Source organism: Juglans microcarpa x Juglans regia, chromosome 2D (assembly GCF_004785595.1).
Source record: "Juglans microcarpa x Juglans regia isolate MS1-56 chromosome 2D, Jm3101_v1.0, whole genome shotgun sequence".
NCBI classification, from domain to species: domain Eukaryota; kingdom Viridiplantae; phylum Streptophyta; class Magnoliopsida; order Fagales; family Juglandaceae; genus Juglans; species Juglans microcarpa x Juglans regia.
In genome coordinates, this window is record NC_054596.1 from 37,082,623 (window position 1) to 37,099,011 (window position 16,389).

The window sequence follows — 16,389 nt, forward strand, 5'->3', positions numbered from 1 at the left end:
ACTCATTACATTTGAGAAAATTATGGTTTATCCACAATCAAAGATAGTCCAGAAACATTATATGAAGATAATGCTGCTTGTATCATAAAAATCAAGGGAGACTATATCAAAGGTGATAGAACCAAACATATTATGTCAAAATTCTTTTATACACATGAGCTCTAGATGAGTTGTGATAGTGATGTCAAACAAATCCGATCATGTGATAATTTGACAGATCTATTCACTAAAGCTTTACCAATTGCAACATTTAAGAAATTAATACACAACATTGAAATGATTCAATACAAGGATTTTTTATTATAAATTATTGAAGTTCTACATATTTTTAAAGGAGAATATTTTTCCTTCACTAAGGTTTTTTTTTTTTTTTTTTTTCTTGTTCTTTACAAGGTTTTAATAAGATAATCTTAAACTATTTCAAGATACACATGAATATTGTACTTTTTTTTCTTCACCATTTGTTTTTTCCCGTCGAGTTTTCTTTAGTAAGGTTTTAACGAGACACATTCTTTTTATATAGTCATCTAAGAGGGAGTGTTTTAAATGCATACATGAACTTGGTGGTCTTTTAGGCTTCTAGCTCATTCATGTATCAATTCTTGAAATTTCTAAACTCATCAATTAATATTATAAATTTATGTATCACCCTTTCATATTCTTTATCCCCTAATGTCTATAAAAAGATAATTTAAGGATCATTTGTACAACACAAGAAATTAGAAGTGAATGATACTGAATTTCTAAAGAACTAAATTTATATTGCAATCTTTTTATTCTCTTAATATATCTCTTTAATTCAACAAAAAATATATTTTTATTTTTTAAAAGAAAATTAGTGGAGGTGGTCAATCCACCCGGAATGGCATTTATTTTAAGATTTTTTTTTTATCAATTTCATTAAACTATTAATATTTGAGTTTTGTTACTCGTCATTTCTACATACTATATACTACATTTTTATTTTTTTTTATTTTTATATTTTTTAAACTAATTGAATTTTTCTACTCATAATCTATATATCACACATTTGACAAGCGAAAAAAATAAAATAAAATAGTGCATAAGGACGATGAATATTATTTTTTTAATATTTTACTATCAAATAAAAATTATAAGAATAGGAATGAACATAAATTCCCCAAACCAAATATTCATATGTTGGTGTTATCCACAGCAGTCAAACTTATCGTTGATTCGTTATATAATATTGCCTCGTACCAACATAAGAGCAAGTTCTTCCGACGGTCATAGATGGCGTACTTTGCCTTCAACACTCTGCAACCCTTCTCCGTCACTCTCTGTAAGTCTTCTTCTACTCGAAGTCTTTTGAATTCCTTTTTTTCTGCATTTTCCACTTACTCACCTCCCCAACACAATAAAACAACGTCCCCTTTCTTGTAGTTAGAGCACGTGTTAATCACATTGAAACCAGGGTGTCTGTTACGGACCAACCTCAAACAAAAACAGTGAATTTAAGAACTGTAAAAGAAGATGGCGCTGGCTTTTCTTCTGCAAGGGCTATAGATGGCAGAACAGGAAGAAAAAATGTGAAGAACCTCGGTGGTTCAGCGGTGGAGAAGACAAAAAGGACATTAACAAAAGATAAAAACGCAAGGAAGACTTTGGGTTTTAGAGAAATGAGGAAGAAGGGTTCTGGGAGTTCTTCTTTGAGGTCTAGAGACGAGAATATAATGTTTAATTCTTCAGAGGGTGGGGGTAGTATAGTGATTGATGGAAAGACAAAGAAGAAACCCAAGAAAGGTGATGATAATCGGGTGGAAAAGGAGGGGAAGGGATCTAGGAAAACTGAATCTTCAGAAGTTTCTTTGAGGATTGCATTGGACATGTGCTCGAAAAGAGGGGATGTCTTGGGCGCAATTCAATTTTACGATAAAGCATTAAGCGAAGCAATTAAGATGCGGCAGTACCATTATACTGTACTTTTGTATCTTTGTTCCTCAGCGGCTATGGGTGTTATTCATCCTTCCAAAAGTGGGAGTGGTAGTAGGACTTTGAATGCAATCGACTCAGCCAATGGAGTTTCTAGTTTAAATTCCATGGGGATGAGTGCATTGCAACACAAGGGTAACAGGAATTCAGGTGCTACGGAGTTGAGTATTCCTTTCTCAAATAATGAGCATCTAGTTGATTTTGCTACAAGTAATGGAACAAAAAATAAAATGGAGTTGGCTTCTAGTAATAGGTTCAACAATTTAGGTAGTACTTACAATGAAAAGGAGAGCTTTAGCCAGTATTCTAACAGGCTTACAAAGTTGAATTCTCAACCTTTGGATGGAGTAAGTAATCCAAAAAAGGGTGGTGATGATTTTTCAAGCACAAAATATGGGAGTGGTAACCAACAAGATCATAAAATTGAAGTTGGTGAAGATGTCAAGAAGTATGCACTTCAAAGGGGATTTGAGATCTACGAGAAGATGTGTTTGGATAATGTCCCAATGAATGAAGCAGCATTGACCTCAGTGGCTAGAATGGCAATGTCGACAGGTAATGGTGACCTGGCATTTGATATGGTGAAGCAAATGAAGTCATTGGGGATAAATCCAAGATTGCGTTCTTATGGTCCTGCCCTATCTTCTTTCTGCAGTAGTGGCGATATTGACAAAGCATTTGCCGTTGAGAAACACATGTTGGAGAATGGTGTCTATCCAGAGGAGCCTGAACTGGAGGCACTCCTAAGAGCAAGTGTGGAAGCCGGTAAAGGTGACAAGGTGTACTACTTGTTACATAAACTAAGAACTAGTGTACGGAAGGTCTCATCCACTACTGCAGATTTGATTGTTAAATGGTTTAATAGCAAAGCAGCTGCTAGAGTGGGTAAAACAAAATGGGATCAAAGTTTGATAAAGGAAGCAACTGAAAATAGAGGTGGAGGCTGGCATGGACAGGGTTGGTTGGGGAAAGGAAGGTGGAGCATTTCCTATACGACAGTTGGAGTTGATGGTTTGTGTAAATGCTGTGGGGAGAAATTGGCAATGATTGATCTTGATCCTAAAGAAACAGAGAGTTTTGCTGAGTCTGTTGCATCTATTGCTATACAGAGAGAGAGAAAATCAAGCTTTCAGAAATTTCAAGTATGAAAATTTCTTGATCATTATTGTTCTAGCGTTGTATGTGGTCTTAACATGAAAAGTAAACAACTTTTCTATTTGCAGCAATGGCTTGACTATTATGGACCTTTTGAAGCAGTCGTAGATGCAGCCAATGTTGGTCTTTTTGACCAGAAGAAATTTGTACCATCCAAGGTATGTTGTCTGATGGCTCAAGTAATGGGATGCTGATAAGACTTTCCTTTTCTTTTTTTCATTTTTAATGTTTTTATTTTTGTATTTTTGGGTTCTTAAGGTCAGTGCTGTTGTTAATGGAATACGTCAGAAGCTTCCTTCAAAGAAATGGCCTCTTATTGTTTTGCATAACAAGCGTATAACTGGACAGAAGATGGATGAACCAGTAAATAGGGCCTTGATCGAGAAATGGAAAACTGCTGATGCACTGTATGCAACACCTACTGGGTCAAATGACGATTGGTGAGAAATATGTACCTTTGGAATCCATTTAGCTAGCATGATATTCATTTATGATTTACTTTAATTTACTAAATTTGATGATATATTACTTCGATGATGCATTTGCATTTACAGTATTCTTGTTAATAACCTGTCCTTCAGGTACTGGTTGTATGCAGCAATAAAGTTTAAGTGCTTAATCGTGACAAATGATGAGATGAGAGACCATACATTTCAACTTCTAGGAAATGACTTCTTCCCAAAATGGAAAGAGAGGCACCAAGTGAGTGAAGCTCTTGAGCCCCAGTGCTTTCAAGTAGCCTTTCTCAGCTCTATATGGTTTATGTTGCAGATAAATAATATTTTGAGTTAATTTGTTTTCTTTTCTTGATAATTTGGTCCAAAATTGCTTTCTGATTTCTGCGACCAGTAGTTAGTTTTCTTCTAGAAAATTTATTTTAATGCATTTGTCCTAACAAAGCATCTATTTTTTGAATATAAGGTGCATTTCAGATTTTCTCATGCTGGTCCAGTCTTTCACATGCCTCCTCCTTGCTCTGTTGTAATTCAGGTCAGAACCAATTGTTTCCTGGTATGGGGTACCATTTATTTCCAAAGTAAACTAAAAAATGGATGAAGGTTATGAGTAGTCTGATATTTGTATTTCTGCAGTTATGAGTAGTAACTATTGAAAGGAGATAAATCAGTGATCTAACTACAATTGGTGTACATGTTGACAGGAATCTGATTATGGCCACTGGCATATTCCAGTTGTATCAGAACATGATTATGAAACAGAAAGAATATGGCTGTGTTGTACACGTGCTAAATCGTTTATGGCAAGGCAAGGTTCTGCCTCTAGCCCTGAAGGTAATTCACTAATTTCAATCAAATTAATTATTTGTTTTTTAACCATGTTGGTCAGCAACACTAAATTCACCATGCCTTGTTGCTTAATAATAGCAACCCTCAGAGCATATTTCGTCCATCCCATTAAAAATGAATGCGTTAAAAAATGTCGCTTACTTAGAATTTGAAATGTAAATAGTCACAAGATCTGGAATGAGTGTAATTTACTCTGGGGAATCATTAATATTCGATAGGATTTTAGAAATTTTGAAGTATATATCCAGAGATTATTCTCTAAGACGGATTATGGTATTCTGTGTTTAATAATCTTGCAAGGGAGCATTATGTATATTTAGATCCAGATGCCAAAGTGGTGCAAAAGTGTATCTGAAACTTCCTAGACAGAGATACATTGCAAAATTCTTAATGTGATTTCACAAAGTCATAAGACGAGAAATTGCATTGAAATAATAGAAGAAATCTTATAAGTTACTCTTGAAGTGTTTTCACATTGTGTAAACACTTTGTTGATGGGTCATTCCTATCCTCTCTGAAGCTAGCGTCTATCCACCTTGGTAAAAGTGCCACACGTTGAGATTGTTCTTCAATGCTCGTCGCATCTAGCTCAACATATACCTTTTCCTAATTGAAATTACCAAGTCCCTCATCTTCTCTCTAATCTAAACCAAGGAAAAAGAGTCCTTTGTCCTTATTCCATTTGGTTGCCAAAACAGATTGCAGAAAAGAGAAAATATTAGGTTTTAACTTCCATTCCATCACAGGTTGTTATAAATCCTAATAAATATTCAGTTCTTCTGTTCAATCTCCACTGTCCTCTAGAATCCTAACAATGAAATAAAAATGGTTGCAAGCAAAAATAAATAAATAAAATCAAATATAAATGGTAAATGCCAAATATCCTTAATGATTTCTTTCTTCTCTTGGAAGAAGTCAGAGGCTTCTTTATTATGAAGAAATCTGAGAACTGGGTTGGGACTGGGAATTTTTTCTTGGAATGGTCAAACTTAAGTATAGGTAGACAAGTCAAGACAAACTCGGTAATTTTTGTATTTTCCAGCAGGATAGAAATGCAGAGAAGCCTTGTGGGAAAGTAAGTGTAGTAGGTTGATATTAGTTTGTTTCCAGTATTTATTTTCAAAATATTGAATTTTCTGATATAACCTGCCGTTCATATAAATTTTATAAAGACTACTAAAGAATTTCCATGTCTTATTCAAATTTTATAATTGCAAATGTAAATGGGGCTTTGACATAGTTTATATGGTCTATCTTAACCGAACCCCAATGCATTATGAAAACTTCTTTGAAACTTCAAGTCATTTTATTTTGGAGAGCGTCTTGGAATCTTAATTGAGGGTATAACATGGCACCGCAGCCTTGTCCCTGTCTGGGTATGATAGGATTTCGTGACTTATTGTGAGTTTTTGCTAGTCCCTTTTCGCAAACTTCAACACAATCTGCCTAACTTGGTAGGAACTAAAATATTGAGAAGCTTCCATGCGTAAAATTTCGTTAGTTTTTGTACGCAGTGTTCTTCACATATTTATTGAGATTTAGTTTTGTTTTTGGCCTAGAGGTATGCATATGTATTGTTAAAGCTGGAAATTGCTTTTTACTCTCACGCACACAGTCACACCTGTTCATTGTCATCTATGAGTTGATAGTAACCTTCTTTTGTGTTAATGGATTCAACTCAACTTAACTTCACTGCTGATAGACTGTCCGACTGTGCTTGCTTGTAATAAACAGAATCTCAATCCCTTCAGCATAACGAGGGACATGCTAGGTCAGCTGCTCAAACTGAAGTGAAGATAAATTCACAACCTTCTGATGCAAAACGTGAAAATAAAAGTCCAACTCAGGAAATCTACAAAAATCTGAGAGAGATCCTGTTAGCATCTGCATGCTCGAATGATCATCGCACTATACTACAACAGATTGAGGCTGCAGAGATGTATGGTAACTGTGTACTTGATTTTCAAATATAAACCATGTGGCTTTCCTGCTCGGGACCTCAAATGATGCTGTGGAAAACCTAACTCCAAACCAAGATCTCCTTGAACAGTCACGTGGCTCATGCAACCGGCCATCTTGCTCGACAGAAAGCTCTGCAGTTCAGAGTACTTTTTTTTGTCGCTGCTGAATTTAAATGCACTTCTTTGAGTCTTCTTGGCATCATGATGTTAATCTTATCAGAGGAGTTTTTTTAGGGGCTGCTGTGAAATTCTTCTGGAGTTCCTCTCACGTTAGTTGGGGGCGAGAGGACGTCAATTCATGCAAAGGTGTTGTCTTCTTTATTCAGAAAGAAGTAGTAGTCTTCTATTCTATCTTCCTTCTGTATAGTCATTTCATCTTTTAGCTAGTATTAAAAAAAATAAAAATAAGAATTTGCAGAGAACTGCTGCTGGAATATTTTACAGCAAGCCTTGTCTGCCAGCCGCATGGCCAAGATGCTTTAGATACTAGGATTTCTTGGGCAAAATCGTTCGGCTCAGCCATTAACCATGATCAATCAGGTAGAATCCTACGGAAGCCATGCGTATGATTCATAAATCATTTATGTCTCTTCGCCAGTCGTTCCGTTTTGCAATGTTCATCATTTCACTGCAAATTATGGGTATTCTTTAGTATTTTGGTGCAGCCAAAAGAACTGAAGAAGGAAAACAAAAAGGATAGAAATAAAAAGGGCAGTAGTATATCCAGCATCTTCACCCTTACTTTGGGTAGAAAAATGACTCCACTTAGGCTTTGTGGGCTTATGAAAAAAACTCCATGCATGTTCCATTTTACCAAATAGCTCATGAGGGCTATTAGGTCATGCTCCATTGTTCCTATTATTTAAGCTCCCATATTAGATAATGCTCTGTTTTTTCACAACTCTCTAATAAAATAAAATTATTTTTTGCATTCAACAAGGAGCCACTCTTTATAGGAGCTGGGGTTAGAACCTAGTCGAGATGTTGTTTCCGGATACTCAATGCCGATAAAAAAGGGTTTTGCTATACATTATTCACTCTCACATCCTATATCTGACAGTTTTTTCTTTTTTCATAAGGTGTAGGGTGTGGAACAGTAAATAATAGTTGATGAGAAGAATTATTCATAAAAAAGATCACGGGTGTTTCCCACCTCCTGGTGGGCCACTCATTGATGGTCATCAAGGAGTGGCTACAACCCAAGATGCCAATAATCGGCAAAGATTATTCATAGCATTTAGCAAGGACGTGTAGTCTATTAGTCTTGCATGACTTTATGTTCATGTGACAATATTTCTGTCAAATATTTAAACAGCGAAAGATGAAAGGATTTATTGATAACAACTAACAAGCTGAATCTCTAGGAGGCGATAAAGAATGACTTTAGTAAGGAAGAAAATCACACAAGACAAATAAGAAAAAGCTAGACAAAAGTTTTCTTTCATCTTTGCTAGACAAGCCATCGATAGAGATATAGCATAGACCTGTCACATTACGTGATGATCAAAAAAAATATGTAAGAAAAGAAAGATAATGAAAAATAATTATTGCATGATATCAATATTGATATGTCTATCGGTGTGGTTTGGATTGAGTAGGGAGATGGTTTCATCTCATCTCACTTGGTACTGAGAAATTAATTCTTATTCAAACGGTCATCGTATGCTGATTTGAAAATAATTTTTAATATTTTTACAAGACGACAAAGTTTCAAATAGTAGCTTTTCATAAGGTAACAAAAAAGGAAAAAAACGTTTGTATGACTCATATCTATCTCCTTTCCAATAATCCAAAATTATCTCATCTCTCTTTCAGTCCAAAATTTTTGAAAACTATTTCAATTCATCTTAACTCACAAATTTCACTACTATTTACAAATCATCTTAACTCATCTCATCTGATCTCTCAATGCAAACGGACCTTAATCGTGAAAAACAAAATTGGCTGCATTTGGATGTTAAACTGAGTTGAGTTGAGATGATAAAATATTATTAGAATATTATTTTTAATATTATTATTATTTTAGAATTTGAAAAAGTTGAATTATTTATTATATTTTGTGTTAAAATTTAAAAAAAATTGTAATAATAAATTAAGATAAATTAAAATAAATTTATCATCCAAACGTACCAATTTAATTGGCTATCACAGCAATTTTGAATCTTTATTAGCAAATTATTTCATAGGCCAAAAAACAAAATCGGCATTATACTTTCTTAAAACAGAAAAATAAATAAAAGGATATTTTATTCGAAAGATATGGCAGTATACACTATACAGAGGAGTCTGGCACTCGCTGCTGAGCATGCTCTCAGTGACCCACGGCACTTTCTTTTAGAAAGGAATGAACACGAAATCACGGGGCTGAAACTGTTTTTGTCATCTTCCACCATGAACATGTATGTACGTGCTCTGCAAGCCTTTGGTTGTTTTTCCATGTTCAGTCCATTGTGGGAAACTCATCATCAGAACTTCACGAGCCTCCAGTCACCGACCTCTCTTTCTGTCTCTCGGCCCCATCTTTTATTACAACCCGTACTCATCCTAATCCACCACTTATTCGAAATACAGCCGGAGAGAGCGAGACAGAGTTTTTGTAGTATTTGGAGGCTGTTCTCTCTTCAGGCTTGAAACCCACCTGTTTTTATTTTTTTAATCTTCAACTGCATTTAGCTACAGAAAGAAGCAAAGAGAGAATGCAGGAGTACACTGTGTCTGCTTCTTCTTCTTCTTCTTCCTCCTTTCAAAGTCTAGAGGATGATCCCAGGCCTGACGATATCATACGCTTTGAAAAGTCTCTACAGGTGCACGTTCATCTCCACTAAATTTTGCAGCTTTTGTTCATTTCATGACAATTAATTAGTTTTCTGATTGCAGGAACTTAGAGAGTTACGTGCTCAGCTTCATTATGCTGCCGATTATTCGGAAACGACGTTCTTGAATGCCAAAGAGAAGAAAATGTGAGTACCTTGATTAAAATGAGTCCTCCCAATCCATCATAGGATGTGTCATTTAATGATCGGAGATTATTTATTATATTTCACTTATAAACCTATCATTAAACATTATGCGATGATGAGAGGATGATGGAAGATAGGATGATGAATATATTTTTTCGATTAAAATTACCTAAACGGTTGGCCGTTTACTGGTAGTTTCATTAGTTACTCCATTTGAAAACGGTCCACTGTTTCTTGTATTTAAGAGCCGGTCAGTCTTTTGTATGCAGGGTGATGGAAAACACAAAAGAGTACATATGCAGGTCCGTGGTCACTGTTGTTGATCACCTTGGGACTGTCTCTGCTGACCTCAACTGCCGAATTTCTCAGACTAATGCTTTTTCTGATGCCGAGCTTCGGATCAATTGCTTAAAGCAAGTTAGTACTGATATTATTTTGAAAAATTTAACTTGTTTTGTAAATCAAATCATGTCAATTAGCAGGACAGTGTCAGTGAGTGTGTCCTCATATCGACTCATTGTTCGCGCTGATCATGGTGCATGTCAATACAGTAAGATGATATAGTTATAACAAGTACTTAAACTTGTTTGGTGCATTTGGCAGAGACTTCTGGTATGTGAACAATATGCTCACAAGCTTGCTCTATCTAGACTACGGTGGAGTGAGAGTATGAGAAGATATCATCGTCGTTATTTATCAATGCGTAATTATCTTGACAAAACTTCATATTTGCTACTAGTCTAGCAAAAAATGTGCATAATTTATTCCCTATTTAATTTAATTAATGCTTTTTATGCCCCCACTTTGGATCAGCAATTACAACCGTTGAGAAAGCATGTGAAGAAGGTTCAAGGTAAAAGTTTTTCCTTTCTACACCTCCTCTAAAACACTGAAATTAAGGTTGTGGGGATTGTTGGGCTGCATGCATGGCTTCACATTGTGGCGTGATTAAGAGGCTTCAAACAAGAACACATTTTCAACCCTGTGTTGAATTCTCTTATCATTCCTCGAGTATAACTAAAATAGTAGCAATTTAAGAAGAAACAAAAAAGGCACATGCTCGAGTGTGTTGTGGATTTTGTACATGTAGTGCACACATAAGCTTTGCATTGCAGCCTGCACAATGACCTTTCTATGACAGCAATTAATCTGGGACAGAACTGGAGTTTCCATTGCTATAATAGATTCGATATAAATACAGGGATACTGATGATCAAACTGATGGCAAGATCATAGACCAACAGGAACTTGAAAGAGAGGACGTGCCGCTTTTCTTGTACACATACACTCGTAAGCCCTCTCTTGAGAAAGGGGACAGCGACTTAGCATTAGGTAATTTAGAAGGAAAAAAAAATAAAAAAAAAAAACTTCTCTTTTCAACAAGCAATGGATGGGCTGTTCTCTTTTTCGTACAGTACTAATTTTGTTCTTTCACATGGTATAGCATTGCCTGTTCGTGATGGTTTGTCTGTATTGTCAAAAGGTCTAAATACCACTTTTCATTTCCAGGTGAGTGAGGTTTTATATACAGTATTGCCTCTGATACCACTCCATAACCACGGATATGGATTTCATTTTTTGCTCTTTTGTTGCAGGGTGTTCAAAAGATTGGACGAAGTCGAAAGTCATTCCAGGGTAGTGACATCTTATCCCTCATTCGGCGAACTAAACGAACGACATGAATAATTAAGGATCTCCACTTCCATCTGTTTATTTTGCCTGCCTTGTATCATTGGTGGAAATGCTTTATTGAGTAGAGATTTGAAGTTTCTCTGTGGGGAGGAATCACAAAATTAGGACAGCCACCCAAACGCCATGGTATTTGAACCAACTTAGGGATTTCTATTGCGTTATGACTGCTCCTATTGCTAATGGTATGTTGCTTCCTGAGAGATTTTACTCTTGAAAGTTGCTTTCTTGATGGTTTAAATTCACCGAAGTTGTCATTTCCAAGAGTCTACTGATGTGATTAAAATCTGAGTCTGTACTGTATTTTATACATTGAGTCGAGATTATATAGCAAGCCAACTTTTGTCTTTTTTCTGAAGTTTAATGTCAAGATGAAATCTGGAGCCTTCAGCAATTTATTTATTTATTTTGTTCTCTTTCCTAAACTAAATAGGCCTCATGAATCTGATCAGATACTATCAAATTCATGGACATGTGTTAATATCAAATTTTCTTTTCTTTATCTTTCTGACTTGGGTATTGTGGCTAATATCGAGCTGTCATCAAGACCAAATGTACAGAAAAAAAAGCTGAAACCAGAAAGGAGGACGAGAGAAAAAAAAAAAAAAAAATAGTGTACAAGTCAAGAAAGCCAGAATGAAAGTGCATTCCAAGTGCATCAACCGCACTAATAAAATGCAGACTTCCCTTTCCACGCTCGGAAGGAAGCACAAAGACAAGAATTACTAACTCAACCGAATCCTACATGGGTCTGGATATTTACACTTTTAGCTTTTAGCTTGAGTCGTCCTTCTACTTGCAAGTCTGTTTTGTAAGACACCATTTGATTTACAGCGTATGTCTTCCACACTGACTTGCAGACATAATTTGTTAGCCCTACATTTCACTCCATCTCTATCTCAATTGTATTTTTCTTCCGTTCTTTGTCATCTTTTGCTACTGGCACTAATGGCGAGCCGTTGGACTTCTTAGTCCACTCAGGTTCTCAAGCTTCTCTAAATAGGACATCTTCTTGGCGGTCACAACGTTCCCAAGTTTGCTCTTATACCTGTCATTTTCTTCTTTAAAGTAGCTGTCCACATTGCCTGTTGGGTAATTCTTCTTCATTTCAGTTGCTCCCTTATCCCAATTCCAACCCATGAAATCCGATAGTGTCCTTGAATTCGGTGCCTCGGAAGAACACCACTTGTCTATCTCTTCACGAGTCAATGGTGAAGAATCCACTGCACTGTTGCTGTTGGGTTCTGCTTGTAGTAGTTTTTGAGTGCGAGAATCAGCATACAGGACATCCTCAATTCTGGACAGGACATTGAATGCTAAGCTTTCTATTATCCTTGAATAGCTCTCTAAAATAGCCTGTCCCACATCCTGTGCAGATTAAGTACAAAAATAATGGGTTTCTTAGTTCCATGTAGTTTGAGAAATAGTAAAAGCTAGAAAGGAAAAAAAAAAGAAAAAAAGAAATAATGAAACAGAAAAGGGGCAGTTGAATGTTGTTCTTTACCATATTATATTGGATCTTCGATATGTCAAGTACAGATTGTGGAAGTCCTGGAAACCGCTGCTTAAGTAGGAGTAAGATGGTTTCTGCTCTTTCTTCAAAGAGTTCTCTCTTCTCCAAGCTCACACCTGAAGCCCATGCAGACTTTCCATCCTTGCTGTGCATCTTCCTCTTCCAAATCACAATCGAGGCCTCGATTCTGTTCTTAAGGTCAAGCACTTTATGCTCCGTGGTCAAGTCCATGGTTGAGAGGAATTGCCCGGGATCAAAGTACTCTACTGTAATGCTCTTATAGATTGAGTCTCCAAGGCTTGCTCTCCCATTCTGTTGAAATTTAACAGCACAAATCAACCTATGTAACACAATTACACAAGCCATTGTCAATGAGGGTATTTCATCTTATTACCTTTGGCAGGGATTCAATATAGCTTTCAGGGATCTCCATTTCTGACAGTACTTGAGCATTTATTGCCATGGCTGCCTTTAGTACTTGGTTCACAGATTCTTTCTGAAAGAGCAGCCATTTTCGGAAGACATTGGATAGTCCATTCGATGGAACTTTAACAGTGGGTAACCACCATTTATCATCATTTCTACCGGCGTTACCATTCTCAGATTCATTGGCATCTTTGGACACATACCAGAACTCGTTTTGGCTTCCAAAGTTTTCCAGGTAGCCCTGTTCATTATAATTTCATCAGTCCAAGTTGTGAATTGATCTAGGCCATATGAAAGAATGATCCTTCTATATAGAAACGAGAAGTACTTACAATGAGCATTGCATCAAGCTTGCGGAGTGCAGGAATGTTCATGAGCAGATCACTTCTTTGTTTTGTCACCATAATCTATGAAAATAGGGGAAAAATGTTAGAGGAAAACAAATATGGTCAAAATTACACAGGTTGTGTGTGTGTGTGTGTGTGTGTGAGAGAGAGAGAGAGAGAGAGAGAGAGAGAGATTTATCACCTCCATATTTGTTCCATCCATGGATTTCTGTTGTGAAGGAACAAATTCCACAATGTGATCAGTTACAGATAAAAGCCACTCAATTTCTTTTCTCCATCTTGATTTCCTCTCTGGAGACATGGGCTCCAGCTTCGATTTTTCTCCAAAAACAGATGCTTCAATATTGCAGGAAAACAAGAAGGACAAACGACATATCTCAGCAATTGCCATTGCTTAATTTTATTTCCTCTTCCTTCAAAACCGAAACCTTATCCATATATGATTTTAATGAACAAATATCAGAAGGGAAAAAAAAGTACCAGCAAGGTTTGTGATGGCATTTGACAAAGCCAAAGCCGAAGAAACACCCTTTCCACCACCCGACATATCTTCACCAAGAAGCAGCTTAGAAAACCTGTCCTTCATCATATCCATATCTGAACAAAGCCACAGAAAAAATTTAAAAGAAGAAATTATTGGGTTAAAGAGAAAAATACATTATGCAATTATATATGATTTTCTTTTTGTGTCATCGGATTGACATGGAGCTATAGCAACTTAAAACTGCAAGCCAATTAAGATGAAGATTCTACCTGAATTTGGCCTGGCAGCTTGAGGACTTCCTGCCCCGGCTCCACTTCTATCCAACCGTGAAATTGGACCCATGTAGCGATCAACCGACGAACCAATATGGTGGCGCTCCAATGGACTTCCTAAAAACCTCGTTTCATGACATCTTGAAAGCACCTTCTCTTCTGCAGCCTCTAAACCTTCCTGCCCATTTTCAATGATCATACTCTGAACCTGCCGGCCTGGAATCTCAAACATTCTCTTGAAATTGAATGATCTGGACTTCTGTACGCTGTTTTGGTGTCCGAAGGCTCGGACCATAGTTTAACAAAAAGAAACCAAGGGAGAAACAAACCAAATGACAATGATATGGGACAAACTAACTTAGGTTACAAGACAGCTAAAGTTAATGATGTTCTATAGGAGAAAGGAGGAGAAAGAGGAGAAGAACCCCTTCTCCTAACTTAATGAGAGGCTAGAGATGGGATTTGCATGGCTTTTTTTTATTTTATTTTTACAAATGTTGATGAGATTATGAGAAGGAAGAACTGTTTAGTGCAAATATTCTATTTTTTGCAAGTATGGAACGTGGGGTGCATGTTTGAGGAAGAGAAGCATGGGGTGGTCAGCATACGAAACAGGTACAAAACGAATTAACAAAACGTTAAATGGTAATTTGCTGGGGTTTGTTCAGGGAATGAGTGGATGGGAGGAGGCTGGTCGGACAAAAAGCCCGGGAAAAACATACAAACTTAACTGACATTTTCTACTTTTATTTCTGCAGACCCTAATTTTATCCCACCACCAAAGAGTCTTATCAGATCTCACAACTCCCATATGATCAGGCTTGTTTGGGGCTCAGATTAGAGATAAAATTTTCATCTTATTTCATTTCATTTCATCCCATCTTACTCCTATACTTAATTCAAATACACAATTTTCAAACTAATTATTACAAGTTTTTCAAATTAATTATTACAACTTTTTTACACTTTGAAACAAAAAAAAAAAATCCAACTTTTTCAAATCCTCAAACAAAAATAATATTATAAAATTATATTTTTACAGTATTTTAATTTTATAATATTTTTTATTCAATTTTTTTTCTCTCATTTTTCAAAATCCAAAAAATACTCAACTCAAATTATCTCATTACTATTCACAAATTATCTTACTATTTTTCACAAACAATTGAGGTTTTTCGTCATAAAATGTTTGTTGTTTTAATAAAGATTTTGGATTTTAATAATTTGCCCGGAAAGAAACTTACATGTAAGGTTAGGGAATCTGTTGCTTAATTAAATTGAATTTCATTACTGCTGCAAAGTATTTACTTGGGTTTTGCTTTTATAATAATTGGATACCATAATCATATGCTCACAGCACGTCCAAACCTCGTTGACCCAAGATGTCTGACGAAAAAAAAAATGTCGTTGTTCTGTCTATTACTTTGTCTAAGCTTCGATAAAAACTAATAATTCAAGCCAATATCATAACAGCAAGCACTTCTAACTTCAAATGTTAAATCAATTATATAAGCCAAAAGTCAATGCGTGTTCATGATAGTGATGGAGCACTACTACTCAGGCTTCTTCAACAGCAACTCCATCTTTTTCCTTCTCTTTTAGGGGAGAGAATTGGCTTATGATTAAAGAAAACTAGTTCTGATTCTTTAAACCAAGTCAAACATATTTGGTTTAGGCTGCATTTTGTTGAGCTGAGTTTAGCTGAGTTGAGTTTTTTATAAATAGTAATGAGTTGATATGGTTGAGTAAGTTTTGTGGAGTCCACTTAAAATGAGTTTAGATGTGTTTGGATGTTAAGATAAGTTTAGATATATTTATAGGAAGTTGTAAAGTAAATGGGTTCCATCATTAAATTCAACTGTTCATCTGACATACCAAAAATAAACTGCCAGCGTTAAATCCTATAAAGGGCAAAAAAATTTCTCCAAGCTGCACTTGCAGCCATCCACCTCAAGTCAAGTAAGGGCAAAATGGACAAAACCTGACTTTTTTTTTTTCCAGCCTTCGGTTTGCAGGCATTATGATACCCTGCCACAAGTCAGAACTGGTTACATCAATGTACAGTATAGATCCACTGAACTCATTTACGATGCATCTCAAGTTAGCGTTTGGATGGTAGAAGATGCTTAAAAATGAATTGTACTGAACTCAGTTGAGGAAGCAAATGAGACAATGTAATTGGAGGAATCCTATGTATATAAGCCTAGTGGGTGGGCGTAGGAGTGTAAAAAAAAACTGGAAAACCAGTTGGACTAAACCGAACCAGGTCGAATCGGTTGGTTCAGTTCGATTTGTAAGCGAAAACCGGTCGTAAAGTGATATGGT

General features: G+C 36.1%; 3 protein-coding genes across 4 annotated transcripts; 2 read left to right on the top strand and 1 right to left on the bottom strand.

Annotated features, from left to right (window-relative positions):
- The first annotated feature begins 1,164 nt into the window (after positions 1-1,164).
- LOC121250508 (proteinaceous RNase P 1, chloroplastic/mitochondrial-like) lies at positions 1,165-6,795 on the top strand. 2 transcript variants are annotated; one of them, XR_005937800.1, is made up of 9 exons: positions 1,165-1,303; positions 1,405-3,095; positions 3,177-3,266; positions 3,367-3,548; positions 3,690-3,810; positions 4,030-4,098; positions 4,268-4,397; positions 6,147-6,517; positions 6,608-6,795. XR_005937800.1 is itself a non-coding variant. In XM_041149638.1 (8 exons), the coding sequence occupies exons 1-8, from the start codon at positions 1,255-1,257 to the stop codon at positions 6,383-6,385; spliced, it is 2,571 nt and encodes an 856-aa protein (XP_041005572.1). In that variant the 5' UTR covers positions 1,165-1,254; the 3' UTR covers positions 6,386-6,795. The 2 variants fall into 2 exon arrangements, 1 of the variants encoding a protein (XP_041005572.1); XM_041149638.1 differs by having other exon boundaries at positions 6,147-6,795.
- A 1,973-nt stretch (positions 6,796-8,768) lies between these two features.
- LOC121250659 (probable protein ABIL5) lies at positions 8,769-11,380 on the top strand. The gene is made up of 8 exons (XM_041149843.1): positions 8,769-9,177; positions 9,251-9,333; positions 9,603-9,750; positions 9,937-10,036; positions 10,147-10,186; positions 10,535-10,665; positions 10,778-10,842; positions 10,929-11,380. The coding sequence occupies exons 1-8, from the start codon at positions 9,070-9,072 to the stop codon at positions 11,013-11,015; spliced, it is 762 nt and encodes a 253-aa protein (XP_041005777.1). The 5' UTR covers positions 8,769-9,069; the 3' UTR covers positions 11,016-11,380.
- A 281-nt stretch (positions 11,381-11,661) lies between these two features.
- Positions 11,662-14,567, bottom strand: LOC121250658 (rho guanine nucleotide exchange factor 8-like). The gene is made up of 7 exons (XM_041149842.1): positions 14,062-14,567; positions 13,789-13,905; positions 13,490-13,644; positions 13,294-13,368; positions 12,930-13,202; positions 12,527-12,847; positions 11,662-12,390 (listed from the first exon to the last, which is right to left on the bottom strand). Exons 1-7 carry the CDS (start codon positions 14,357-14,359, stop codon positions 11,968-11,970), a joined length of 1,662 nt encoding a protein of 553 aa, XP_041005776.1. The 5' UTR covers positions 14,360-14,567; the 3' UTR covers positions 11,662-11,967.
- Positions 14,568-16,389: the final 1,822 nt, after the last annotated feature.

Bases quoted from the DNA above. Each gene is read 5' to 3' on its own strand.
- LOC121250508 (XM_041149638.1), top strand. From the start codon at position 1,255: ATGGCGTACTTTGCCTTCAACACTCTGCAACCCTTCTCCGTCACTCTC. The intron at 3,096-3,176 runs GTATGAAAATTT...TTCTATTTGCAG, and splicing joins CAAGCTTTCAGAAATTTCAA to CAATGGCTTGACTATTATGG. The intron at 4,099-4,267 runs GTCAGAACCAAT...ACATGTTGACAG, and splicing joins CTTGCTCTGTTGTAATTCAG to GAATCTGATTATGGCCACTG.
- LOC121250659 (XM_041149843.1), top strand. From the start codon at position 9,070: ATGCAGGAGTACACTGTGTCTGCTTCTTCTTCTTCTTCTTCCTCCTTT. The intron at 9,334-9,602 runs GTGAGTACCTTG...TTTTGTATGCAG, and splicing joins AATGCCAAAGAGAAGAAAAT to GGTGATGGAAAACACAAAAG. The intron at 10,187-10,534 runs GTAAAAGTTTTT...ATATAAATACAG, and splicing joins GCATGTGAAGAAGGTTCAAG to GGATACTGATGATCAAACTG.
- LOC121250658 (XM_041149842.1), bottom strand. From the start codon at position 14,359: ATGGTCCGAGCCTTCGGACACCAAAACAGCGTACAGAAGTCCAGATCA. The intron at 13,369-13,489 runs GTGATAAATCTC...CTATTTTCATAG, and splicing joins TGGATGGAACAAATATGGAG to ATTATGGTGACAAAACAAAG. The intron at 12,391-12,526 runs GTAAAGAACAAC...TAATCTGCACAG, and splicing joins CGAAGATCCAATATAATATG to GATGTGGGACAGGCTATTTT.